Source organism: Priapulus caudatus, unplaced genomic scaffold, assembly GCF_000485595.1.
Source record: "Priapulus caudatus unplaced genomic scaffold, Priapulus_caudatus-5.0.1 Scaffold170, whole genome shotgun sequence".
In the NCBI taxonomy this organism is placed as follows: Eukaryota; Metazoa; Priapulida; class Priapulimorpha; order Priapulimorphida; family Priapulidae; genus Priapulus; species Priapulus caudatus.
The window spans coordinates 492,796-520,542 of record NW_014577231.1 but is presented as its reverse complement, the minus strand read 5'-3'; the positions used below and the strand labels follow the sequence as shown (position 1 = coordinate 520,542).

General features: G+C 46.8%; 1 protein-coding gene across 1 annotated transcript; it reads left to right on the top strand.

Annotated features, from left to right (window-relative positions):
* The first annotated feature begins 113 nt into the window (after window positions 1-113).
* On the top strand, window positions 114-27,050 carry LOC106806625 (protein HID1-like). The gene is made up of 17 exons (XM_014808628.1): window positions 114-125; window positions 583-692; window positions 1,393-1,496; window positions 2,061-2,176; window positions 2,342-2,380; window positions 2,662-2,715; window positions 2,823-2,988; window positions 3,382-3,629; window positions 9,969-10,038; window positions 14,749-14,804; window positions 15,643-15,721; window positions 16,194-16,358; window positions 16,944-17,177; window positions 18,338-18,576; window positions 18,778-18,894; window positions 19,088-19,179; window positions 26,844-27,050. Exons 1-17 carry the CDS (start codon window positions 114-116, stop codon window positions 27,028-27,030), a joined length of 2,088 nt encoding a protein of 695 aa, XP_014664114.1. The 3' UTR covers window positions 27,031-27,050.
* The last annotated feature ends 697 nt before the right edge of the window (window positions 27,051-27,747 follow it).

The following is a 27,747-nucleotide window of genomic DNA, read 5'->3' as shown; positions in this document are numbered from 1 at the left end:
AATGATTTGAGGGAGTTTTTCAGCGGGCAGAATTGTTTATGGTGACCCGCTTTGACCCTGGTTTGAGCAGGCTTTTTTCCAAGCTACGAACACTACGCCCCTGAGTATACAAGATGCCGCGCATGGTGAACCTACATTGGGCATGCGCAGAATCGGGGCGTTGGGCGGCCTTTGGATTCTGTCCGCCTATATTACGGGAAGTAAGATACATACATACGAACTCAAATATATATTAGATGAGAGATAGGCTGTGCCAAAATTATCTTGAAACAATTTCAAGTTTGCATTTGCACAACCATTCAGTGCGCACGTACTTTTGTCACAGGGGGAAAATTTGCTCAACATAAGATTTTTGCACACACTGACTACTAATAATTAGAGGGAACTTTGATGTTGACATATGTAAACCAATCTACTTTGAAATGGAAATCGGCAGGCATCTTTGTGAAAATAATGATGTGTGAGGTTGTTTGTGTGTGATTACTTTATACACTTGGTGAGAAGTACCAGTAAATTAAGTATCAGAGCAGCTGAGAAAATATGAAAATGTTTGGGAAAACATGTGAAATTGTTACTTTTTAGCCTGTAGAAGCTGCTGACGATCCATTCTGGGACCAGTTCTTTTCCGAAACGCTAGTGGGTGTTCAGGATTTCTTCACTCTAATTCCAGCAGCAGAGATTAGAGCTTTGAGGTATGTCCCACTCTCATCAATCAGTAACACTATAGCAACTGCATGATAACACTATACTGACTTATGGCCCGAAATTATCAATTATTAACCAGTTTTTTGGATTGGCTGAACTTTCTGACCTGCTTCACTTACTCATATTATGTTTGTTTCACTTAAAAATATGGTACTAAAAGCTAGAATGTAGTATTGGCATTAGGAAGCAGACACAATCATTCTGTAGCATGAGCGTCATTTTCATACAGCGTCAATAACAAACGAGTATATAATTACTAATTAATTATAGGTACATGTCTCAACTCATGGTTAGCGTTGGAGGTATTGGAGTTAGCGTTACCGGATGGGTAATGGTTTTGAAGTATACGTCAACGGTATCACGTGACCCTCCCTCCATGCCCGGGGGATAGCAACACCCATTTATTCAAACGCCATCGCTACAAAGCGGGTATAGCGCCATCTACGGTCACAAATTGTGATTCATTTTGGTTTATAAATTATTATTGCAATATACAGATGGCAATCGTTTCTATAATGTACGTCGATGGTTGCTCAATTAAAAATGACTTCTTACTCACTCATTTGTGTCCTTTTTTGTGGTGAGCTACAGTGTCATTGACACTTTCATTATACATGCAGTTGTATTCTAATTATATTTTACGCTGGTAAATTAATCCATCGTTGTACTATTGCCGATATGCCGTAGAGAGGAGTCGCCGTCGAATCTTGCTACGCTGTGCTACAAAGCTGTTGAAAAGTTGCTCCGTGCATCAGAGTCGTCGTGCGGCACGCAGCTCGAACAGCAAATCGGTACGAGTTACTGTATACGCCATATTTTTCGCTTACAGATATTTTCGCGAATTCAGACTTGACGGACAATTTCGCGAGTGGTTAGTTTCTCGGTCGGTGAATTATGAATTATTCGGTATGAATTACTCGCGTGTTGTTATTCTCGCGGTTGGGGACGAGTTCGCGAAATTTGCGAAAATTAAACCACTGTGAAATATACAGCGTATACAGTATGCGACGGTTCACCCGAGGCCGAGCCTCGCCATGTCTGCAACACGGTATTCTGTTCGTCGCAGAAAGTTTCTGTGTAGATCATGCAGGGGTAGAAATAAGGAGAAAAAAGAGATGGTCCTCCTAAATTTCAAATTGTTCTCATTGTTACATCATGCCAAATATTTGCTATGGTCAACACTGGATTAGCAATAATCGAAACGGGGAAACTTCAAAGAAAATTACCGTAAAATGGGACCAAAATATTCAATGGTCGAAAATCTCAAACAAACTAAGAACGTGTTTGATTGGAACTATAAAGTCATGTAATGCCACTGTTGACTTAAGGAACCGTCTGCCGCGATTGCATTGCAGCGTTGAACTGCGTTAGGTTGCTGACTCGTATCCTTCCATACATATTCGAGGACCCGGAATGGAGAGGCTTCTTCTGGTCGACGTTGCCAGGACAACAGGAAGACGAAGAAGGAGAGGTAGAGAGTAGTTTTTCAGGTGGCATGGGGCTGATTGTTGCAATGTACAGGAGTTGGAGACAGATTAGCATAGAATTTGTTCTAACAGTTATACACTAAGAAAATGCTTGGCTGCAAAAAAACATGTATACAGATATGTATTGTTCATTCTTTATTTTTTTTCAGGCAGTACCTTTGGCTCAATCTCTGCTCAATGCAGTCTCTGTAAGTTTTCAAGGATATAGTCAAGAGCATACAAAAATGGGTTAATGTGCTATAATACAATATTTCTTGGAGGAAGTTCCATATATTTGTAGATTTGTTTATGTCATAGATAAATGAAAGGATACATTATGAATGAATATCTGTTAGTCGGATGTTTGCTAAGTTGATACAGGTTTTATCTACCATTTTTATTGACTTCTTTTTTCTCGTTATGTTTTCCGAATGAATTGGTGATAAATTGCTTAGCTACTGACTCATCTTTGGTTGATTCTTGTATACAGGACTTGTCATTCTGCCCGGATTTTACCGTCGCTTCCAGCAAGAAAAGCGGTCCAGTGAGTACTCACACTTTATAGCTTTTTTCTGATTAGCATCACAAAGGTGTTGTAATAAACACGGGACGTTATCGAGCATTTGTTCATCATCGAATTCTAATTTACAGGACGTTCCTGAAGATTTGCAGTCTATAGACTCGTGCGAATACATCTGGGAGGCCGGCGTGGGTTTTGCTCATTCGCCTCCAAAGCATGCGCAGAATCTGTCCAATCGCAGTGATCTTCTAAAACTACTGCTCACTTGTTTTTCGGAAACAATGTACCTGCACACAGGTAGGTCCTGTACCTATTCAACTAGCATATTTGATCAGTTTGATGCTAGTGTTTGATAAACCGTAACATTATGCAAGTGAGGTGTGCTTGTTATTAGATGTGTTGAAGCCATGAAGTTAACATTAAATAAATGGGTAATTTGCATCTTTGAACTGACCGTCAACTGAATTGTTGACGAGGTGAAGCAACAGCTGTTATAACACATCCCTGCGCGTACCACACGCTGCCAGGAAGTCCCAACACACAGCGAGTGCCAACGAACACCTGCCGCGTTGCTGCTTGACCTACATTCTAGAAACCAAACTTTAGCACTAACTATAATTTAACTGCCATAGAAAATAAAGAGTGATTATATCATCTCTCACGCATCTCTCTCTCTCGCGCGTGCGCCAGGCTCCGAGTACAGCCAGCGCAATCGCTGGATCGGCTACTTCACGTCTGCGGAGAACCGGCACGCGCTGCCACTCTTCACGTCACTGCTGAACACTGTGTGCGCGTACGACCCCGTCGGCTACGGCATCCCCTATAACCACCTGATGTTCACCGACTACGCTGAGCCACTCGTCGAGACCGCCCTGCAAGTGCTCGTTGTCACGCTCGACCACGACTACAGCCAGAAGGAGGAGGAGTTCTCCAACGAGGTGATAGTCAGGAGGATTTACTATAGGGGGAAGGGTAGTAAGAGGTGCTAACGCAGTAATCGGGGTGGGGGAGGGGGGTGTTCTTTAGGTGGAAGGTTGGTAAGAGGTGCTAACGTTGCCATGCTTGACCACGACTACAGCCAGAAGGAGGAGGAGTTCTTCAACGAGGTGATCCGGGGGGAAGGGCGGAGGGTGTGTTTTAGGGGGAAGGTTGGTGAGAGGTGCTAGCGACTACAACCAGAAGGAGGAGGAGTTCTCCAACGAGGTGATCCGAGGGGAAGGGGGGAGGGTGTGTTTTAGGGGGAAGGTTGGTGAGAGGTGCTAGCGACTACAGCCAGAAGGAGGAGGAGTTCTCCAACGAGGTGATCCGGGGGGAAGGGGGGGGGAGGGTGTGTTTTAGGGGAAAGGTTGGTAAGAAGTGTTAGAGAGGTAGGGGATGTAGTCAGCTGTGTATATCTGTAGCCAGCTGCGCATGTATACCAGGGGGCCATTGTCAGAAACAAAATTAGTCGCAACATTAGTCTTACCATTAACTTCGACTCGTAAACCGTTGACAGAAACATTGTAAGGTTACGATAACGAAAAATCCTCGGAAATTTCCTCCTAACATTACGAGAGCCCAGACCCTCTCGTAACTTTAATATTAAGTTGAAAATAACACATTTACACTACGAATTACAATTATAGTGATATTATATTTTATAATAATGAATAAAATGTGTGTTTTTTAGCTCATCTGACATAGTCAGATGCAGCTTGTAGAATCGCATGATCGTCCGTCCGTCCGTCCGTCCGTGCGTCCGTCAACAGTTGGGCACAAATCTTAACCGCTCGACGTACGGTCACGATATTTGGGACGTTGGGGGGGATCGTCAAAATGAGTTGGGATGTCGAAGCTGGGGGGTCAGAGGTCAAAGGTCAAGAGGTGTAAAAGAAGGGGGAACATTCCCTCCTTAACTTAAGGTATAGGGAGGAAATGCAGAATTGCGGCACAAATCTAAACGGCTCGACCTAGGCTCGTGATAGTCGGTGTATAGCAATCATGGTAGGAAAAGCCATCACTGTGCCGAAGATTGGAGGTCACAGCGGTCAAAGTCAATGGGGCACAGGGCAGATTTTTAGACATTTTTCTGAGGACATGGTGTGACGGAGCGATTGAAAAACTTTTTTGTTTCAGCGGTGACCTAGGCATTTTTATGGCTTAATTGAAAGGACCGTGAAATGTACTTTCTGCTGACATGCGAAGAGTAAGTGTCGGATAACTTTTGACCCTCAAGAGGAGGGTTAAACATGGATTTGTTGACTGTTAACAAAGGACTGAACTGCTTTTGCTATTGTGGATGTGAGGCTACAGTTGTACAGTTCAATTGCAAAGGCAAATGTTTTGTTGAACAAGGTTTACGCTCCTTAAATCATATTATTTTCTAAAGCAGTCTGTATTAGCACCCTGTAATAGCACACTGTAATGAACCCTGAATGCCTCGCCAAGGGTAGGCAAAAACATGGGGGCAGCTCATAACGCATGCATTGGGGGTGACATGGCACTATTCTAATCAATATAATTATTGCCTGGCAACCTGCAATGCAGATGTGTAACTCACAGCTGAGCGAAATTCTCGTCCTGCCTGAATATACTAACTCTGGATTTCAGCAACTCAATGGAGTGAGGTTATCACGCAGCGGAAGGGTGATGCCATCTTTGATTAGTGATGACACTTGCACGTGCCATCGTCGCGGCAACTTGCTTTTGCTATTCAGAGCCACCTCCACCCGCCCCCTCCCCCCACTCTCCCCCCACCACCACCACTAGCGCTCGCGCTCGACGCATATCCATGATAACATGTTAAAGCTCACAATGCGCATCCAAATGCTAATTTCTCCAGTACTAGACTAGCAAATACTTCGTGGCATGCATAATCAACATACCTTATGACAAAATACTCTAGTTCCTCCCATTTGACTGCGCGTTTGCTTAAAACCAACAAGAAAGAGGTGCGAAATCAGGTAATCTGGCGGCCAACGCTAAATTGTTTGCCAAACCAACATAGCCTCGACTGGTTGTGGTGATGTCACATGTTGCTACAGGGTGTTGAGGCAAGGAATGGGGTTACCGCTAGAAACAGTTGGCCGCTGGAGGGCAGCACATCTGCAGCAAGGTGAAGATTATCGCCCGCGTACCATATGCACACCCGTGATAGAGTGGGGAAGTGGGTGTTTATTCTTTTGTGTGTGCTGAGGAGTTATGTAAATATGTTTATTGAGATTCACTGTGATATTAGTGGTGCATATTGAAGTGGGTGTGCCACGTCTACGTGGTGTGTGTGTGTGTGGCGTGCGTGCGTGCGTGCGTGTTGTCATACATGTACGTGCATGCGTGCGATGTGTGCCGTGCGTGTGGCAGGTACACGTGTGTGCGTGCGTGTGCCACTTACCATGTGCAATGCGTGCGTGCGTGCGTGCGTGTGCACGTACTCGTGCGTGCATGCGTGCGTGGGTGTGCAGGTACACGTGTGTGCGTGCGTGCATGCGTACGTGTGTGCTTGCGTGCGTGCGTATGCACGTACAGGTGCGTGCATGCGTGCGTATGTACGTGCAGGCGTGCTTACGTTTGCACGTACACGTATGTGCGTGGCGTGCGTGTGTACGTTACACATGCGTGCATGCGGGAGTGTGTGCGTTCGTGTAAACGTGGATACGGTGTGTGCGTGCGTGTGCGTGTGGTGTATTGAGATTCACGGTGATATTAGTGGTGCATATGTGAAGTGGGTGTTGATATCTTTTGTGTGTGCTCAGGAGTTATGCAAAATATGTTTATTGAGTATTCACGGTGATATCAGTGGTGCATTATGTGAAATGGATTGTTTATTCTTTTGTGTGTGCTCATGAGTTATGTAATATGTTTATTGAGATTCACGTGTATATTAGTGGTGCATATGTGAAGTGGGTGTTGATTCTTTTTGTGTGTGCTCAGAAGTTAATGTAATATGTTTATTGAGATTCATGTATGTATGTAGGTACATGTATGACCTGCAGAAGAGCCCCTACTGTCGTACACCACCTATATTTCGCGCTGACAATATATATGCGTGCGTGGGGTGTGCACGTCCACAGTGTGTGTGTGCGTGCGTGGCGTGCGTGGCGTGTTGTCATACATGTACGGCATGCGTGCGTGTGTGCGTGCGTTGCAGGTAGACGTGTGTGCGTGCGTGTGCACGTAGCATAGTGCATGCGTGCGTGCGTGTGCATGTAGCTCGTGCGTGCGATGGGTTGTGCAGGTAACCGTGTGGTGGCGTGCGTGCATATGCGTACGTGTGTCGCTTGCGTGCGTGGCGTATGCAACGTACAAATGCGTGCATGCGTGGCGTATGTACGTGGCAGGCGTGCTTACGATTTGCACGTACACGTACTGTGCGTGCGTGCGTGTGTACGTTACACATGGCGTGCATGCGGGAGTGTGTGCGTATCGTGTAAACGTGCACGTGTGTGCGTGGCGTGTGGCGTAGTGGTGTATTGAGATTCACCGGTGATTATTAGTGGTGGCATATGTGAAGTGGTGTTGATTCTTTTGTCGGTATGCTCAGGAGTTTATGGGCAATATGTTTTTAGAGATTCTAGGTGATGATCGTGGTGGCATATGTGAAGTGGGTGTTGATAGGTCTTTTGTGTGTGCTCAGGAGTTTATGTAATATGTTTATTGAGATTATTAAAGCTACAAAGACTCAAGTTGCAATAACAAATTATGTATAAATCTTTATTTCATAAAATGCAGGCCATTTACTAGCAGACCACTAGGTGCATATTACTGGCTGAGCAATATCTCGCCTAAAGTTGGAGAATGACATAGAAGCACACCTTAAACATTCCTTCACCGAAGAAGAAATCTTCTGATGGGGCAAGGTGTCTTTTTAATGATTTAAATGTCTTGCTTAACAATGACCGCTCTCTACAATGAATGCTCTAGATGAGCGGGATACGTCTATTCCCTAACAACTTGTTCTCGGGCATTAAGTTGGGATTTTCCTTTGAGCATTTGACAGGCGTGTTTAGCATGCACATTACACGCGTCAACCTTTGAGTCATCTTTTTCGTCTAAAAATAAGACATATTTTAAGAGAAACGTTAACGAATATAATATTATTAAAAAAATGCGTGTGGCATACGAAGGGCTATAGCAGCTCGAGAACTATCTCAATATAACAATAATAAAACCATGTAGAATGAATGACCGGTGATTAAATATACGCCAGTACCTGTACCAGGTACTGTACCTAGTCGTAGCTAGAGACACCTGGCCTCGATATTGTAGCGCAAATTACCAGCTTGAACGTTGCCACTAGGCATTGTCCTACCTTATAATATACTGCTCTGTAGGCGATAAATTCTGTCAATGTATAACACAAACAGTTGTTTGTTTATAATTAGATGCTATGAATACGCAAGAAACTACTCAAACCTCAAAGTCACATGAGCTAATAACTATGTTTATAAGCTATTATTTCGATATTACACTTACTTAAAAGTGTACTAGTATAAGTCAGCCTCTCATGAAGTGATCGGCTGCAGACTTTACGAAGCATTTTAAACTTGGTTATATCGCTATGACGATAACGATCAGCTAATTCGTGGATTCCTAGTATCGTTTCAGCTGAACGGCGGTTGATTGCGCAATCGTTGTAACACCTCTAACTCCGCTGCGCCACCTGCTTGACAAAGCTAGGCGGCTAACCCATTGTTTGTCCCGGTCTATTAAATATTAGTCGTTTACATTTTAAGTTAGTTTGTAGTATTGTGAACTGCTGTAATATGTAACATCAAAGACCTATTAAGAAAAGTAATTATAGGCAGCGTAATAAACGTGAAATAACGGTATTGATTTTAGGCTTGATATCGCTAACAGCGGCGCGAACATTGCGCTAGCAGCAGTGCAAGCGAAAAAGCGCACACGGGCGCGTAGAAATCTTTGCTACACGCGCGCGGACATTGACCTGGCAGAGCAACGCAAACGTGTCAACGAACAAATCGGAGAAATTTGAACAACAGTGAGGTATTTTCAAATACCTTATTTATGAAGAACAATCGCGCAGTGAAATGGGAGGAACTAGAGTTTATTATTTGTCATAAAGGTAGTGTGATTATCATGCGCACGCAAAGTATTTGCTACAGTCTAGTACTGTAGAAAATTAGGCGTTTGGATGCGCATCTGTGAGGCTTTAATATTAGCGAGGTCAGTTAAGTTACACAGCTGCTATCTTTATTACTTGTACTTATGGTATAGCAAAGCCATAGGCTATCATAGATTTTAGATCTGTTAATTAGATAGTATCCTATACTATAACTGACTCTGAGCGCGGAACGTGGTGATGGGGAGGGTAGCTCTTCATTAGTCGTTGCGCCAGTGAGTTTAGTCATCAGAGAACTACCTGCCGTCAGGTGAGGCGGCTGTCGCTCTGCGAGCAGACGTTGTCCTTGAAAAACATGGTCAAATCATTGAATAAAATGGCATAGCGCTAATAAAACAAAACAAAATTATTTAACAAATGGCGTATGGCATTTGTTTTCTGCGTTGTTCTTAGAACGGTTTTCCACGCTTTGGCACGAATTCTCAGCGTCTCGGCGTTACAGTGTGAGACCATTTTGTCTATGTTGTGCAGAATAAATTCATGACCAGCAGTCGTTTTTCATGCAAATATATTTATATGTGGTAGCCATCATAATATGCATAAATTAGCTGTGATGTACAATAAATGTGTATGAATTATGAATTTTGTGATTGATTCTCATACCAATCAGACAAGCCTTATGATGAAGTTCCTAGTTTAATCGTAATTTTCTAATAGGGCTGGCGATGTGTTTTCTGTCAACGCTAGTCTGCGCAAGAGCATTGGCTAATTAGTCGTAAGTGTTATCGTAGGCATTAACTTTAGCTATTAACTTTACGAATGTTTCTGACGAACGGGCAGGGCGCCGCTGGCAGTAAACCATATATTTCTTTTAGTAGACAGCCATGTATAGTATACGTAGCGCAGCTGTGTGTATATCTGTAGGCCAAGCCCATCTATATATTCTGTAGCCAGCCATCAATATATCTGTAGCCAGCCATCAATATATCTGTACGCGTCAGCCGTGTATATATCTGTAGCCAGCCATGTATATATATATAATATATATATAATATTATGATTGGGCCAGCTGGTATACTTTGGATAGTCAGCATAAAATGCTATGCAGACAGTTGTGTGTATGATCTGTAGTCAGGCATGTATCATCTAACACATGTCTCACTGCGCTCGATCTATCTCTCATGCTCTCTCTATCTTCAATATCTCTCTCTATTTGCAGAATAATGAGAATCTCTTCATGTCAATTAGCCTGTCTCGCATCCATGCCGCGGAGGAAGACTTCGCACGTGGTCATGCATGAAGGGCCTGAGCGCGTACTGCTCAGCAACCCGCCTCATTCAGCACCTACCCTGCCGCGGCTCCTGCCAAAGAAAGGTAAGGCAGTTCACGACTAGGAAGCTGCGCTCATTCTGCTTTGCTGGAAGAATGTGTGACCGCCGAACAAAGAGTGGCGAAGCGTGCGGTGCGGTGGCCTGATGTGTCATGCGTGGGAAAGCGTGTGGGTGCGGTGCTGATGTGTGCTATAGCGTGGGAAGGCGTGTGGGTGCGGTGCCTCATGTGTGCGTGCGTGGAAGCATGTGGGTGCGGTGGCACTGATGTGTGCGTAGGCAAGTGGGATAGCGTGCGGTGCGTGCGCGTGAATGTGTGCTACTGCGTGGGAAAGCGTGGAGGGTGGGCGGGCCTGATGTTGTGCATGCGTGGAAGCGTATGGGTGCGGTGGCCTGCATGTGTGCGTGCGTGGGACGCAGTGGCGGGTGCGGCTGGCCTCAATCGTGTGCGTGGCGTGGGAAGCGTGCGGGTGCGGTGCCTGATGAGTGTGCGTATGTTGGGAAGCGTTGCGGGTGGCGGTGCCTGATGTAGTGCATTGCGTGGAAGCCGTGCGGAGCGCGGTGCCTGATGTGTGTGTGCGACGTGGCGAAGCGATGCGGGTGCGGTGGGCCTGATGTGTGCGGTGCGTGGAAGCGTGTGGGTGAGGCGGGTGCGGTGCGCCCTGCATGTGTGCGTGTGTGGGAAGGCGTGCGGTGCGGTGGCTGATGGTGTGTGTGCTGTGGGAAGGCGTGCGGGTGCGGGTGGGCTTGATGTGTGCGTGCGTGGGAAGCGTGCGGGTGCCGGTGCTGATGTGTGCGTGCGTGGGAAGGCGTGCGGTGGGCAGTGGCCTGATGTGTGCGTGCGCGGAAGGCGTGCGGGTGGCAGTGCCTTCATGTTGTGTGTGTGTGGGGAAGCGTGGCGGGTGCGGTGCCGTGATGTTGTGTCGTGTGTGGGAACGCGTGCGGGTGGCGGTGCGGCTGATGTGTTGTGTGTGGGAAGGGCGTGTGGGTGCGGTGCGCTGATGTGTGCGTGTGTGGGAAGCGTGCGGTGCGGTGGGCCTCATGTGTGTGTGTGTGGAAGGCGTAGCGGGTGCAGTGGGGCGCTGATGTGTGGCGTGCGCGGGAAGCGTGGCGGAGTTGCGTGGGCGTCAATGTGTGCTGTGCGTGGGAAGCGTGCGGGTGGGCGGTTTGCCTGATGTAGTGCGTGCGTGGCGAAGGCGGAGGGCGGTGTGGCTGGGTGGCCTGCATGTAGTGCGTGTGTGGGAAGCCGGCGAGTGGGTGCCTCATGTGTTGTGTGTGTGGGAAAGCGTGCGGCGTGGGCAGTGCCTGATGTGTGCGTGCGCGGGAAAGCGTGCGCGGGATGCGGTGGGCCTCATAGTGTGGCGTGTGTGGGAAGCGTGGCGGGTGGCGGTGCGCTCATCGTGTGTGTGCTGTGGGAAGCGTGGGGTGGCGGTGCACTGATGTGTGTGTGTGTGGGAAGGCGTGTGGGTGCGGTGCCTGATGTGTGCATGCCCGTGCGGAGTAGCGGAGGGTGGCGGTGCCTCAGTGTGTGGCGTGTGTATGGAAAGCGTGGCGGGTGCGGTGGGCCTGATGTGTGGCCGTGCGTGGGAAGCGTGTGCGGTGCGGTGCCATCAGATAAGTGGTGCGTGTGTGGGAAGCGTGGCGGGTACGCGGTGCCCATGTGTGTAGTGTGTGGGAAGCGTGGCGGGTGGCGGTGGCCTGATGTGTGCCGTGCGTGGGAAGACGTGCGGGTGCGGTGGCCTGATGTGTGTGTGTGTGGGAAGGCGTGCAAGGAAGTAGCCGGTGGGGGCCTGCATGTGTGCGTGAGCGTGCGGAAGCGTGCCGGGTGCGGTGCCTGATGTGGTGTGGCGTGGGAAGCCGTGCGGTGCGGTGGCCTGATGTGGTGCATGGCGTGGAAAGCGTGCGGGTGGGTGCGCTGATGTGTGCTGCGTGGAAGCGCTGAGGGTGCGGTGCCTGATGTGGTGGCGTGCGTGGAACGCGTGGCGGGTAGGGCGGTGCGCTGATGTGTGGCGTGTGTGGGAAGCGTGCGGGAAGTGCAGGTGCCTGAATGTGTGTGTGCGATCGGAAGTGGACAGGCAAGTCGGAGTCACAATTGCAAATATTGGAAAATATTGAAAACTTTGTAGATGCTGATGAGTAATAAACTGAACATCAAATTCCTAAAACTGCGTTTATATTTTTAGCTATTGATGTTACTGTGCTGGGTGTTTTAAATCGTGTGGAGTTCACACATCATTAATCTTGTAGCCATGTCATGTTAAAATAATGAGGCTTTCGTGTCTCAATGCATGATATCTATATGTTTACTTTTCAGAAATTTCTCGTTCTACGTTCTAAAGAGCAGCAATGTTCTGGAGATTTTCTTGCGTTCCAATTGCTTATTTCAACATCAATGATGCGCAGGGCAGATCATATGTAAGTTGCTGCCTACTGGTCATCTAAAAATCAGTGAGAATGCTGGCTTGCATATTTAACCATAAAGAAATGGCGCCAATTATTAGAGACTCTAATGTAAATGACTTAGGCCAGACATTTAGCAAGCTGATTTCTATCTAGATAATTTCATAGCCACACATTATTGTCTAGCTAAACGTAGGCAATTATCGTCTGCTTAACGCGAGCATTATCGTCTGCTAACGCAGGCATTATCGTGCCTGCCTAACGACAAGGCATTATGCCTCTGCTAACGGCATTACTTATCGTCTGCTAACGACGCATTATCGTGCTGCTAACGCAGCATTATCGTCTGCTAAAACACAGCGCATTATCGAGTCTGCTAAAACGCAGCATTATCCCGGATCTGCTAAGCCAGCATTATCGTCTGCTACCAGCATTATTGCGTGACTGGCTAAACGCAGCATTATCGTCTGCTAAACCAGCAATTTATCGTCTGCTAACCAGCATTAATCGAGTCGCTAAACGCAGCATTGATCGTCTGGCTAAAGCAGCAATTATCGTCTGCTAACTCAAAGCATTATCGTACTGCTAACGGCAGCCATTTATGCGACTGCTAGAGCGAGCAGCATTATCAGTCTGGCTAACCAGCATTCTTGTCTGCTAACTATGGCATTATCGTCTGCTACAGCAGCATGATGCGTCTGCAAACAGACAGCATATATCGTCTGCTAAGGTCCAGCATTATCGTCTGGCTAAACGCAAGGCAATTATTCGTCTGCTAACCAGCATTATGTCCGGCTGCTAAGCCAGCATATCGTCTGGCCTAACATAGGCATTATCGTCATGCTAAGCGATCAGCATATATCGTCTGCTAACAAGCAAGCCATTACCGTACTGCCCACACCAGGATTATCCGTCTGGCTAACCCAGCATTTAATGCGTCTGCTAAACCAGCATTATGCGTCTGGCTAACCAAGCATTATCGTCTGCTAAAACCAGCATTATCGTCTGCTAACTAGAATCAAGCATTATCGTCTGCTAAGCCACAATTATCGTCTGCTAACTGCAGCATTTCGTCTGCTACCCAGCATTATCGTCTGCTACGGCGCATTAATTGTCTGCTCAAGCGGCAGCATTATCGTCTTGCTACGCAGCATTATGCGTCTGGCGTAACGTAGTAGCAATTATCGTCTGCTAAACGCAACAGCAATTATGTCTGCTAACGGCAAGCATTATCGTCTGCGTAACCAGCAAATTATCGTCTGCTAACGGCGCATTATCAGTCTGCTAAAAGCGCAAAGCATTATCGTCTAGCTAACCAGGCATTATCGTCGCTGCTAACGACAGCATTATGCGTCTGCTAAAGGAGCAGCATTATCGCTCTGCTGAACCAGCATTTTATCGTCTGCTAACCAGGCATTATCGTCTGCTCAACGCGAGCGATTATCGAGCTGCTAACGGCATTATTATCGTCTGCCTAACCAGCATTTATCGTCTTTGCTGATACGGCAGCCATTATCGTCTGCTAACCAGCATTATCGTCTGCTAAACCCGCATTCATCGGTCTGCTAACCAGCATTAATCGTCTGCTAACCAGCATATCGTCTGCTAACTCAGCATTATCGTCTGCTAACGGCAGCATTATCGTCTGCTAGACCAGCAATTATCGTCTGCTAAACCAGCATATATCAGTCTGGCTAACAACAGGCATTATGCGTACTGTGCCTAACCAGCATTATCGTCTGCTAACTCAGACAATTATTAGTGCTGCTAACGAGGCAGGCATTATCGTCTGCTAACGGGTGCAGCATTATCGTCTGCTAACCAGCTTATCGTCTGCTAACGTGCAGCATTATCGTCTGGCTAAGCGCCAGCATTGATCGTCTCTAACGCAAGCATTATTGTCTGCTACCCAGGCATTATCGTCTGCTAACGCGAAAGGCATTATCGTCTGGCTAAACCAAGGCCATTATCGTCTGGGCTAACCAAGCATTGATCGTACTGCTAACCAGCATTATCGTTGCTAACCAGCATTTCGTCTGCTAACGCAGCATTACATCGTCTGCTGAACCAAGCATTATCGTCTGCCAACGCGAGGATATCGTCTGCTACCAGCATTATCGTGCTAGCTGTAAGCCAGAATTGTCATCTGCTTTAGCGGCGTGTGGCCTGATGGCAGACATTAGGAGTGTTTTCAATTCTCAGCTAGGCTGGGGCTCAGTGGGCGAGAGAAAAGTTCGGCGTGAGACTCAACAAGCCGTACACGAGTGCGAGTGCCGATGAGCATTCCTATGTTTACGGGAACCCTATGGCTGAACCTACTCATCATTGTAAGTAACTGGCTGCGTGAGAAGTTGAGAGAGTGGAATAAAAGAGAGAGAGAGAGAGAGAGGGAGAGAATTGGCAGTAGGGCAAGAGAGAGAGAGAGTACCCTAAATATACCGACGCTAACGAAGATGACGGAGTCAAGCAGGAGAGAGAGAGGAGAGAAGGAGGGAGAAGAGTAGAAGAGAGACGAATTCGAGAGCAAGGGAGAGCAGAGAGAGCAGCGGAGAGGGAGGAGAGATTCACGGCCCGCCAGCACTAGGAGAGAAGAGGAGGATTTCAAGGCACAACAGACTCCCCCGTGAGAGAGAGAGGAGAGAATGCGAGATTGAGGAGAGAGAGAGAGAGGGGAGACGAGAGGAGCGACGAGAGAAAGGAGAGAGAGAGAGAGATGGGGAGGGGCAGAAGAGGGTGGTCAGGGAGAGAAGGAAGGAGGGAGGGACGGACATACAGGCAAAGAGACAGTGAGACGAGAGAGAAAGAGAGAGAGAGAGACAGACAGACAGACAGACAGAGAGCAAGAGAGTGAGAGAGGGGGGCAAAAGAGAGTGGTGAGGAAGAGAAAGAAGGCGAGGGGACAGACATACAGGCAGAGAGAGGCAGACAATGAGAGAGAGAGAGAGAGATCCACAGGGGGAGGAGAAGTGCCTGAAATTATTAATATTACCGGCCTGAATATGTTATACTGGTGAACGTGACTCGCTATAACCCTGGCAGAAATGTTGTAGTGGCTCCAATAGTACATGCCCATAATTATGTGTCTGATAGTGTTGACTGCAGATGTCGACACTCGACAGTCATCTGACATCATGTGACATAATGTGATTTCGTTTGTTTCGACAGGTGTTCCACAAGATCATTACGACAGGCCATCAGCGTCTTCAGCCACTGTTTGACTGCCTTCTCACAATCATCGTCAATAGTGAGTACATGCGGCTTGTTAAGGAACTTGTACCTTTAGAAGTAGAATCGGTTCAGTACAGTGTCGTTTGTGTGATGTGTCCAACTGTATTTGCAAATTCAGTACAGCGGTCCCTGTTTTGTCGGGCCTCGGATAAACGGGCACATAGCTTCACTGACATATATCTTTGAACAATCCGTACGCTCGATATTTTATTTTGATGAATGAGGCTGGACCTCGGTTAAATGCGATATATTCTGCAGAACAAACTTAAGTGAACTTTGTAAAATTATCCGAAACTCAAAAGAAAACTGGCGATTTCCCCCAATCCCAAAAGTGCGCTATATATATAGACAGGTTTCTTACCCATAGAGGTGCTTTCACTTCATAACTGCCACTCAAGAGAAACTGTAAGTGTTCTGTATAGACAGGAGTCCGTTTCGTAGGGGTGAGCACTAACACAGACTTGTCTGTGTGCGTGCCTTTGTTTCAGTCTCACCTTACCTGAAGACGCTGTCGATGGTGGCCAGCACAAAGCTGCTGCACCTGCTGGAGGCATTCTCCACGCCTTGGTTCCTTTTCTCTAGTCCCACGAACCACCACCTCGTCTTCTTCCTGCTGGAAGTCTTCAACAACATCATACAGTATCAGTTTGACGGTAAGCTCCAAATTACGCTGGCAAAGCGAAGAACACCTATGTGTTAAACTATTGGTATGGTGCCCTAGGCGAGCCATCACATTGCTGGCCATTTAGAGGTTGGGTTATGATTAAAGACAAAGTTAGTGTTAGGTACATGCTGTTATGGTTACTTATACTTACCCCTAACCTCATTCGAGCAAAGTATTAGTGGTCTTGGTGTAGTATACATCAGAAGATATCTTGTACTGCATGCAAGCGCATCGATAATCCTGTCCGTGTTATTGCTGATATTACAGTAGAGCTAACGATATTAGCCATTAGTTCATATTCATCATCTTTTATCATTGTTAAAAATTTATTAAATTTATTAAAGTTATTAAATTATTTCATCATCATTATTAAATTTATATTACTGTGCGACTAAAAGAGGTTAATCGTTTGTAAAACGTGAAATAAGTATCGTATGCACATTTACGAATCCGTCACGAAATGCGTGTCGCAAACCTTTCGATCTCTCTAGTCGACCGCGACAGTTTCGCCGTTCGTTTCCCCCCGTCGCGTTGCCGTTTATCGCTGAGTCGTCTCCTCTCCGCCTCGCCGCAGGTAACTCCAGCCTCGTCTACACGATCATCCGCAAGCGCAACGTGTTCCACCAGCTCGTCAACCTGCCAACGGACGGCCCGACGATCGCCAAGACGATCGCGAAGAAGGGGAAGAAGCTGCTGACGCAGGGCACCGTCGACAAGGTGCAGGAGGAGCCTGAGACGATGGAGGGGGCGATGCCGGCGAAGGAAGCTGAGCCCGGGACGCTGAAGGTCTCCCTGGCCGCGACGCCAGGTAGCCGAGCATGGTGGCGCCACCCTCCAGTTGCTGTTTTTGTCGTGGTTTTTTAGCTTGCCTTGACATCGTCAAGATGTGCTATTGCCATGGGGTGTCGTCTGTCGTACGTCCGTCCGTCCGTTCGTCAACATTTGGCTACGGTCAACGATAACTCAAGAACCGTTTGACCCACATGTTTTAAATTGCATACAGTTGTTACTCCTATGGGAGAGGTTTGAACGTCCTATTTTGGAGCACACCAGTCGACCTACTTTTGAGCCACGTCCACTTTTTGGCAAAAATGGAAATGGCTATAAGTCAGTTTAGGTTCAACGGATTTTGCTCATTTATAGTATGTGAATGAATGAGGACTTTTTTTAAATTATGCAAATTAGGTAGATTTTGGCAATTTCACTATGCATTTCAGTGTCTGCCTATGGTCAACGATAACTCAAGAACCGTTTGACCCACATGTTTCAAATTGAATACAGTTGTTACTCTTATGGGAGAGATTTGACCTTCCTATTTTAGAGCACACCAGTCGACCTACTTTTGAGCCACGCCCACTTTTTGGCAAAAATGAAAATGGCCATCTAAATTCATTCGATTTTGTTCAATTTTGGTATGTGAATGTGTAAGGCTAGCCCCAAAACATTATTCCTATGGGAGAGATGACAACATCCTATTACGTTTATTTCGTCTAACTGGTCAACAACTCTACAATCATACCTATATACGTGTAATGTTGTGTTTTAGATTCTTCGTTACAGTAATTTGACTGGAATATTTTATTGTTTTTATTTGCGCGATATATCGAAAACCAAAATGGCGATCATTTCGGCGTAGCGCTATCTCTCGTCAAGATTTCAGACTTATTTTCACGTCAAAACTTATGCATATATCATTATCAAGAGTATATAATGGGAGATATGCTATATAATGAAAGTTGTCCCATATATACCCATGCTTTATATATCCCCCCTCCCTCTTCTATCACACCCAAGGTGAGCTACAGTGTCATTGACACTTTCATTTGCCGTTGTTGTTGTTTACTTTTTGTTGTTATTGTTCTTTTTCTTCTTCATCGTCCATGTAGTGCTCGAGGACTACTATGTTGTAATTGCTTTTCGATCTCTCTCAGTCTGGAGTTCTCACTAGAGCAATTTGCCATTGTGCAGCGATCAGCAAAATGACGGAGCAGTCGCATCCGACAACGACAACCGCGAACCAGCCGACCTTGAAGGAAGTCGCAGAGAATGCTATGTCCATCCAGGAGGGCATTGCCATGCAACCACCCACAGAAGATGCGGACGAGTCTCATGATGCGGCGGTTGCCGAGGGAACGGAAAGCGCGCCGGAAGACGAGGGAAAACACGACAGTGGTACCAGTAGGCAACTGGAGAAGTCGAAAAGCTTGGTGAGATATTGTGTGCATTAGTTAGTAGAGTGCAGTACACCTACTGGCTTTGGGGTTACTTACCATAGCTGATGCTATGGTTTTCACATTATACGGAGAGGTTGCCAATAACACATCTAAAATCTGGAGCACACTTGATAGCCACAAAAACCAGCGTTAAGGTATATAGCTTTAGTTTCTTTTTCTCATTTTTCCTCACAGCCAACTCCGCCAGCAAGTCCTACTTACTCCGTTCAGTCGACCAAGTCTGAAGCGATAATGATGAAGAGGTCAGACACCTGCATTAACCCAGCTGCATGGGTGCCAACATGCGACTGGGTAAGTGAATCAACTGCAATCTGGCTTTGCTACCTGGCACAATATTGCCTTTTGTAGTTCACTGGCCAGTTAAAAACTACTTGAGTATAGTTGGAAATAATCTCTGTTGGCGAAATTCATCATCATTAGCCTACAAAGCGCCGAGTTACATGGTGTATTTGGTGCGAATTTGTGATTTTTATGGTGTGTACAGGTGTTGTCATGGAAACAGAAACTACCGCTACAGACAATCATGAGGATGTTGCAGGTTCTGGTACCACAAGTGGAAAAGATCTGCATTGACAAGTAAGTGGATGAGATCTAATTTAACAATTCCAAATGTGAAATTCTTTTGTTACATCAATCATTTTTTGTTATTGTAATCTAAAAAAACTGGAGTAATAATTTAAAATAAAATGTTTATAGCAAAAAAACTCACCATAAAAAACCAACTGCCTTAACTGCTTCACAAAAAATGTGAAGTCTTGTTTACGTGAAATTAAGTTGAATGGGGTTAGCCGCTAGAAACAGTTGCCGCTGGAGGGCAGCACATCTGCAGAGGTGAAGATTATCCACGTACCCAGATGCACACCCGGGATAGAGTGGGGGAAGTGGGTGTTTATTCTTTTGTGTGTGCTGAGGAGTTATGTAATATGTTTATTGAGATACACTGTGATATTAGTGGTGCATATGTGAAGTGGGTGTTTATTCTTTTGTGTGTGTGCTGAGGAGTTATGTAATATGTTTATTGAGATTCATGTATGTATGTAGGTACATTAGACCGTGCAGAAGAGCCTCTACTGTCTGGTACACACCATATTTCGCGCCGTGACAATATAATATGCCGTGCGTGCGGTGGGTGTGGCAGCGTCACGTGTGTGGCATGCGTGCGTGCGTGTGCACGTACAAGTGCGTACGTGCGTGCGTGTGTGTGTGGTGTGCGTGCGCATGCGTGTGGTCATAGCATTGTACGTGCATGGCGAGCGTGTGTGCGTGGGTGTGCACTTCCACGTGTGTGCGTGCGTGTGCACATACATGTTTGCGTGCGTGCGTGCGTGTGGCACGTACTCGTGGCGTGCATCGCCGTGCGTGGGTGCGTGTGTACGTACCCGTGCGTGCATGCCGTACGTGTGTGCTTGCGTGCGTGGCGTCTGCACGTACAGGTGCGTGGCATGCGTGCGTGCGTGCGTTGCACGTACACGTAAATGTGCCGTGCGTGCGTGGTGTAAGCGTACACATGCGTGCATGCGTGCGTGTGTGCGTGCGTGTAAACGTGGCACGTGTGTGCGTGCGGTGTGCGTGTGTCATGACATGTACGTCGCATGCGTGCGTGTTGCGTGCGTGTGCAGTACCGTGTCACGGTGTGTGCATGCGTGCGTGCGTGCGTGCGTGCGTGCTGTGGCACCGCCAGCGTGTATGGGTGCGTGCGTGCGTGGCGTGGTGGCGCGACGTACCAAGTTGTGTGCGGTGCGTGCGGTGCATGCGTACGTGTGTGCTTGCGTCCATATGTAAGCGGGTGTTTACTTCTTTTGTGTGTGCTGAGGAGTTATGTAATATGTTTATTGAGTATCACTTGTGATATTCAGTGGTTGCATATGTGAAGTGGGTGCTTTATTCTTTTGTGTGTGCTGAGGATTTATGTAATATGTTTATTGAGATTCATGTATGTATGTAGGTACATGTATGACCTCAGAGAGCCCCTAAACTGTCGTACACGCGAACACCCTATATTCGCGCTGACAATATATATCGTGCGTGGCGTTGGTGATGCACGTCCACGTGTGTCATGCGTGGCGCTGCGTGTAGGGCACGTACAGTGCGGTACGTGCGTCGCGTGTGTGTGTGGTGCGTGCGTGCGTGTGGTCATACCATGTAACGTGCATGCGAATCGTAGTGTGCGTGGGTGTGCACGTCCCACGTGTGTGCGTGCGCTGTGCACGTACATTGCGTGCGTGCGTGCGTGTGCACGGTAGCTGTGCAGTGCATGCGTGCGTGGGTGCGTGTTACGTACCCGTGCGTGGCATGCGTACGTGTGTGCTTGCGTGCGTGCATGCACGTACAGGTGGCGTGCATGCGTTGCGTGTGCACGTAACACATGCATGTATGCGTGGCGTGCGTTTGCACGTACACGTATGTGCGTGCGTGCGTGTGTACGTACACATGCCGTGCATGGCGTGCGTGTGTCGTGCCCGTGTAACGGCACGGTGTGTGCGTGCGTGTGTCGTCGTGTCCATACATGTACGTGCATGCGTGCGTGGTTGTGCCGTGCGTGGGCAGGTACACGTGTCACGTGTGTGCGGTGGCGTGCGTGCGTGCGTGCGTGCGTGCCGTGTGCACGTCACTGTGTATGGGTTGCGTGTGCGTGCGTGCGTGTGCGCACAACGTACAAGTGTTGTGGCGTGCGTGCGTGCATGCGTACGTGTGTGCTTGCGTCGCATTATGTGAAGCGGTGTTTATTCTTTGTGTGTGCTGAGGAGTTTATGTAATATGTTTATTGAGATTCCACGATGAATATTAGTGGTGGCCATATGTGAAGTGGGTGTTTGAATTCTTTTGTGTGTGCTCAGGAAGTTTGTGTAATATGTTTATTGAGATTCACGGGAATGATTAGTGGTGCACTATGTGAAGTGGGTGTTGATTCTTTTGTGTGTGCTCAGGAGTTGTGTGAATATGTTTATTCGAGATTCACGGTGAGAATTAGTGGTGCATCTGATGTAAGTGGGGTGTTGCTTCTTTTGTGGTGTGCTCAAGGAGTTATGTAATTATGTTTAAATTGAGATTCACGGTGATATTAGTGGTGCATATGTGAAGTGGGTGTTGCTTCTTTTTGTCGTGTGCTCAGGAGTTATGTAATATGTTTATTTGAGATTATATCCAAGCTACAAGACTCAAGTTGGGCAATACAAATTATGAATATCTTTATTTCTAAAATGCAGCGCCATTTACTACAGACACTATAAGTCAGGGGTGGGTAGGGCTAAAAAAGGGCCGTTTGTGGTTCACATTTTTCCAAAAGCAGCCAAATTGTGCCCACCTGTTGCCCATACCATACATTTTTCCGATTCTGGCGGCGCGCGGAAATGGGCGCTCCCCGGGCCGCCATATTGCAAACTTCCAATATGGCCCACCACCCCGGGTTTGGGGGTTAATCCTAGTTAAAAACATCCAAAAGAACTATAATCATACAATATACCAACTTTTTAGGGTTTTCAAGGTCTGGGAATTCTGATTCCTATCTACTTGCAGTGATTTGACGATCAAGTCACCTAACGGTCATTTTAGGGGTCTAAATGATGTCATTTTTTAAAGTGTTTTTTTGTCAATATAGTTACAAACACAGAAACATATTATTAATCAGTTTCCGGGGTTGAGTAACCCGAATCGACGCTTATTTGAAACGATTTGAGGCCAATATTGCATGTCAGGGTCACGATAGAGGTCACCCGACCGGAGTGAATCGTAACGTCAATTATAAGTAAAAAACCAAAAGTGCTAGATTCAGACATAATACCACTTTTTAGGATTTGTGGCCTCTGAGAATCCGATTCTGATCTATTTAATAGATTCGAAGTCAAGGTCCCCTCAAGGTCACCCTAAAGAGTCATTTTGGGTACAACCCAGTTGTTTCTGGTGTGTCACCGCCCAATCCAAAAAAGTTTGAGATTTTCTCCACAGAAACACTTTTGCCAAGACACACTGCAGCGACAACGAACCGACCGTAAGCGACAAACCGACTTTTCAGAAAAATTAGAAACTATTGTTTTCCTATGTATAATGAGCCAGTTGCACACATGACGCAGGGCTCGAACTTTAACGTGGCCCGGGTGCCAATGGCCATCCTCTGAAACGGCGTCGGGCCACCTGAAATGTGGGCGGGTATGAGGTGCCCGCCTGGGCCACCAATTAAAAATTAAGGGCCGTGCATGCCTACAGCGACGCGGTTCGGACGAGGAACCCTTAGGCTACGGTCCGAATCCGATCTCGAGGCAGAGATCTTGCGACACGTAACACGCATGATTGCGGGCAAGGGAACGCTCTGCTGATTGCCGGAGTGTGTGTGTACGTGTGTGTGTGTGTGTGGTGTGATCGTGCGTTGTAGTGTGTGTGGTGTGTGACGTGCGTGTGCGTGTGCGCGTGCGCGTTGCGCTGTGTGGTGGCGTGTGCGTGTGCCCGTGCGCGTGCGTGTGTGTGTACGTGTGGTTTACTGGAAGGCAGATTCTGAGAATGTGAACGGACAGCAAACAATGCTTACTGTGCGGCCTAAATCCAGATTCTGAGAATGTTGAATCGGAATCAAGAAACAATGCTTTACTGGCCATCCCTGACTCGCGCACAAGGGAATAGTTGAGGAGTTCGAGGCCATCCAGCGACCCCCATCATGCATCGCACTGCTCATCATGAAGGAAGACACAGCTTGCAAGTCAAGTTTCGAAAAGGATGTACTATCGTTCATCGAGGCTGGTCCGAGCACTAGGCAACCCGTCATTGAAAGGCTGAAAAGCTTCCCCAGTACGCCGGGGGTATGCTGATAGCCATCAAAGCGGTAACAACATGCTAACATTCGCCAACGCGACCCTGACTCAAAAAAAAAGGCAAAGAAGGGACCCTGGCATACAGAGGACAGAATATGACGAAATACACCAACTTTTCCTCTCACTTCAGTCGTGTCGCGCGATGCAGACATGGCAGACCTTCTTTCGGTTCGAAAATCAAGAGACGAGCCACCAGCCTGGCCGGATCGAGGGCCGCGCGATCTGGGACAAATCGGACATTCTTCAATGCCTCAATGCCACCCACTGCCGCACCCGTTGCTCGCGAACATAACCTCGGTATGGTGGGTTGGATTATGGCAGCAAGTGATCCACATGGTGCGCCCCACAACGCACAAAACATTCAAGAGAGTATGTGCCGGCTTCACACATTGTACCATTTCTGGAGGCCCAAATGAAGAGTGGTACCCACGCATCGACGCTGTATGGGATAAATATCCGCCAATGACAATAACCTCGAAGCTATCACGGGCAGCGCTACGACGTGGGAAGGGCCCACGGAACAAGAGTCGGCGATGGGCAGCACTCAAATTTCGAAGCATGAATGGTAATAAGTGGCTTTAAAAAAATGAGGAGAAGCAAGAAGGAAGCTCTTTCTCATCATCGCACACAGTAAGGTCTCCTAAGAACTGACAAGGGTGAATAAGCTCCTCCTGAATACCCGTTTCGAGACCGTGATCTCCAAGCAAGCATTGTGACGCTCACAACACTTCAGCGTGCAACCATTCCGAGGCGGACACAAGATCCTTACTGGGCATCGCACACCTGCCCTAGAGGCAGGGTCATAAACAACAGCCCCTATGTTCGCACGGTAGACAGCGTGTTGTGGTTTTGGCCAATACCGGTTTTCGAGACCCTTCGCCTATCAGGGCGGAGCTCTGGGTGGGGTTCGGTAGCGTAAAAAGTACCGTGATATTCATCCATACCATCGGCCTCCAAATTCTCGGTCCTTCCAAAAGTCCTTGCACCTACCCCTCTCCACAGCCTAAGTCAGGACATGTGACGACGACTTCACAGTTTCTTGATGTGGCAAGAAGACCGGCTCTGGGCAGCCCTGGACAAGCATGCCGGACCTCCGACACACCTAGTGGCTCTCACACGCGAACCGCTGGCCTCTCAGTTGCGTGTTGTACATATCGTCAGCGCAGATCGAAACGCTGTCGTGGTACTCATGTACAGGCAAGGGGTGTGGTGGCAGCTGGCTGTCAAGAGCCCAGGGCCTCCGGCCTCTTCATCACTGGAAGCAGATCACTGGAAAAAAGTAGTTCCACCTCACCCAAGCTATCATCTGTTTGCCGAGGCATCGTGAACAAGCGTTACTACAGGCACATTTTTCTACTGGAGTCAGGCCACCTCGTCCACGAGCAAGAAGAATTCCTCGACTTCAGTAGAGTGGGGATGGCACAAAGATGACACGCATACATGGCAACCACTATGGACGCACTTCTCAGCGAGCTTCCATTGACATTGCCATTTCTCGGCTTTGCACTGTCGGCTTCAGCCGTCAAAGGCATGCACAAGGAAAGGTGCAAATGCAAACGCGTCGGTGTGCCCGATGTACGGCCCGTTTGCCAATGCGAAGGTAGGGTGCGTTAATAGCGAAGATGACGAGCAGTAGTAATACTTTAAGTCTGAATTACTTTAATAAAAGAGAATTTGATTCCTCGAATGAATCTTGTTTATTTTAGTAGTAGCACTGCTGAGCTTTGACCTTTGATCTCCAAACGATGTGATCACTGATGTCCTCAAATCGCCTATAATATTTTTTATAAGATCAAGAATCGGATTCTCAGAGGCCACAAATGCCTAAAAAGTGGTCGATTACTGTCTAATTCTTCAGTGTTTAATGCTTTTTTACCTAGTAGATTCGACGAGTACGATTCACCTCTCGGTCCGCGTGACCTCTAATCGTGACCCCTGACATGCAATATTGTCCTCAAATCGTCAAATTAAGGTCGCAGATCGGGTTAACTCAAACCCCCGGAAAACCTGATAAAATGAAGGTGCTGTTTTGTAATATATTGACAAAAAAACCACTAAAAATTACTATTTGACCCCATAAATGACGTTTAGGTAACCTTGAGGGGTGAACCTTGACCGTCAAAATCACTGAAGTAAGATCAGAATCAGATCTCCCAGACCTTGAAAACGCCCTAAAAAAGTGTATCTTAGTTTATGGATTGATAGATCTTTTGCTGTTTAACCCCGATTGCCCCCAACCCCGGGTGGTGGCCATATTGGAATTGCCGAATATGGCGGCCCCCGGGGGGGCGCCCGTACGGCGCCCGCCAAATCGAAAAAGTATGGTATGAGGCAACCATCTGGGCAAATTGTGCTTTTGGAAAGAATGTGAACCAAATAATCCCTAACACCCCCTGACCTACTAGGCATTACTGGCTGACAATAGCTCGCGCTAAAGTTGGAAATCATGAAGCACACCTAACATTTCTTTCCACTGTAGATAAATGTTCTTGATGGGCAGGTGCTCTTTTTAATATTTTTAAGATTCTTGCTTAGACCAGTGAACCCTCTGCACATGAATCCTACTTAAGATACTCTATGGTCCTTAACAGAGGCGTGTGTGCGGAGTTGAGGAGTGTGAGTTGTTGCTTTGAAGTGCATTGATCTGGCGTTGTTTATCATGCACTATTTATCAGTCGTCAATACCTTGAGGTCTCTTTCTTTCGGTCTAAAAAAAATAGAGACTTATTTAATTATATATTATTCTATATTGAAAATATGATTATTAAAAAAAAGCGTGGTGTGCAACGAAGGGCTATAGGCACTTTGTGCGGAGTGGGAGGCTTGTGTGAGAGTCGTCAGGTAGGTACAATAGATAAACATGTAGACAAATCCGGTGATAACATTAGGCCAAGTACCGTTGGTGAGCCTTAGGTACTGGTACCTCGCGGTGCGTAACGTGAGGGGGGACCGCGCGTGGGTTCCTCGATGAGTTTACACGAAATGGTACCATGGCTGAACGTTGCCACTGGCATATGTGCTATTATAATTATCCTGCGGCTCGGTAGCGAAGTAGATGCGTGTCAGAGTGAGTAAGCACTAACAGTTGTTTTTATAATCTAGACTAGTCAAAATGAGCTAATAACTAATGTTTATAAGCTATTTTCGATATTACACTTACTTAAAAGTGTGCTAGTATAGTCAGCCTCTCTGAAGTGATCGCTGCAGACTTTACAAAGGCATTTTAACTTGGTTATATCGCTATGATGATACGATCGGCTATTCGTGATTCCTGTATCTTTCCAACTGACCGGTTGATTGCGCAATCGTTCTAACACCTCTAACTCCCGCTGCGCCACCTGCTGACAAAGCTAGCGGCTAACCCCATTGTATTGGATATTATTTTGTTATATATGTGTTATGTGTTTCTACATATTGCATTTGTATTTATGATATAAGGGGACTTACAGATGAGAGTGAGATTCTAAAGTTTCTGCAGCATGGAACGTTGGTAGGCCTTCTGCCTGTGCCTCATCCGATCCTCATCCGAAAGTACCAGGCCAACCAAGGCACAAGCATGTGGTTCCGCACCTACATGTGGGGAGTCATCTATCTAAGGTATTCAACTTTTATTTTGCAGGGATGAGAATCTTCCTCGGATCCAAAAAATTTCTCAGATTTGACAGTCCCTGGGGTCGATTTTGTAAAACGTCTAAATTCCACAAGAAAGATTTGGGGGGGGGATAAGGTTAAGAATGTAAAATCTGTATTTCACTCTCAACAGTACCTTTATTAATAAGATTCTTCTCTGTACATGTATGTGTTACATGTACACATAATGTGAGAAAGTGTGTGTAATATTGCAATAACAGAAATTAGTTTGTATTCATCAACACGTAAAACACATTGTATTAGTTTGAATGAAATGAATAGTTGGCTCCCCCCCCCCCAACTTGTGATCTTCTCTGAAAATGAAATTCTTCATTCTCATCCCTGATTTTGCTTTAGATGATGTTTTATCTAGACACGATAAGGAATGCTACTGGTGGTTGTGTGAGTCATTGGTTGTAACAGTGGTTCATGTTGGATTAGCAATCGTCTTGACGTCATTGGTTGTAATAGTAGACCATGTTGGATTAGCTAGCATCTTGACGTCATTGGTTGTAATAGTAGACCATGTTGGATTAGCTAGCATCTTGACGTCATTGGTTGTAATAGTAGACCATGTTGGATTAGCTAGCATCTTGACGTCATTGGTTGTAATAGTAGACCATGTTGGATTAGCTAGCATCTTGACGTCATTGGTTGTAATAGTAGACCATGTTGGATTAGCTAGCATCTTGACGTCATTGGTTGTAATAGT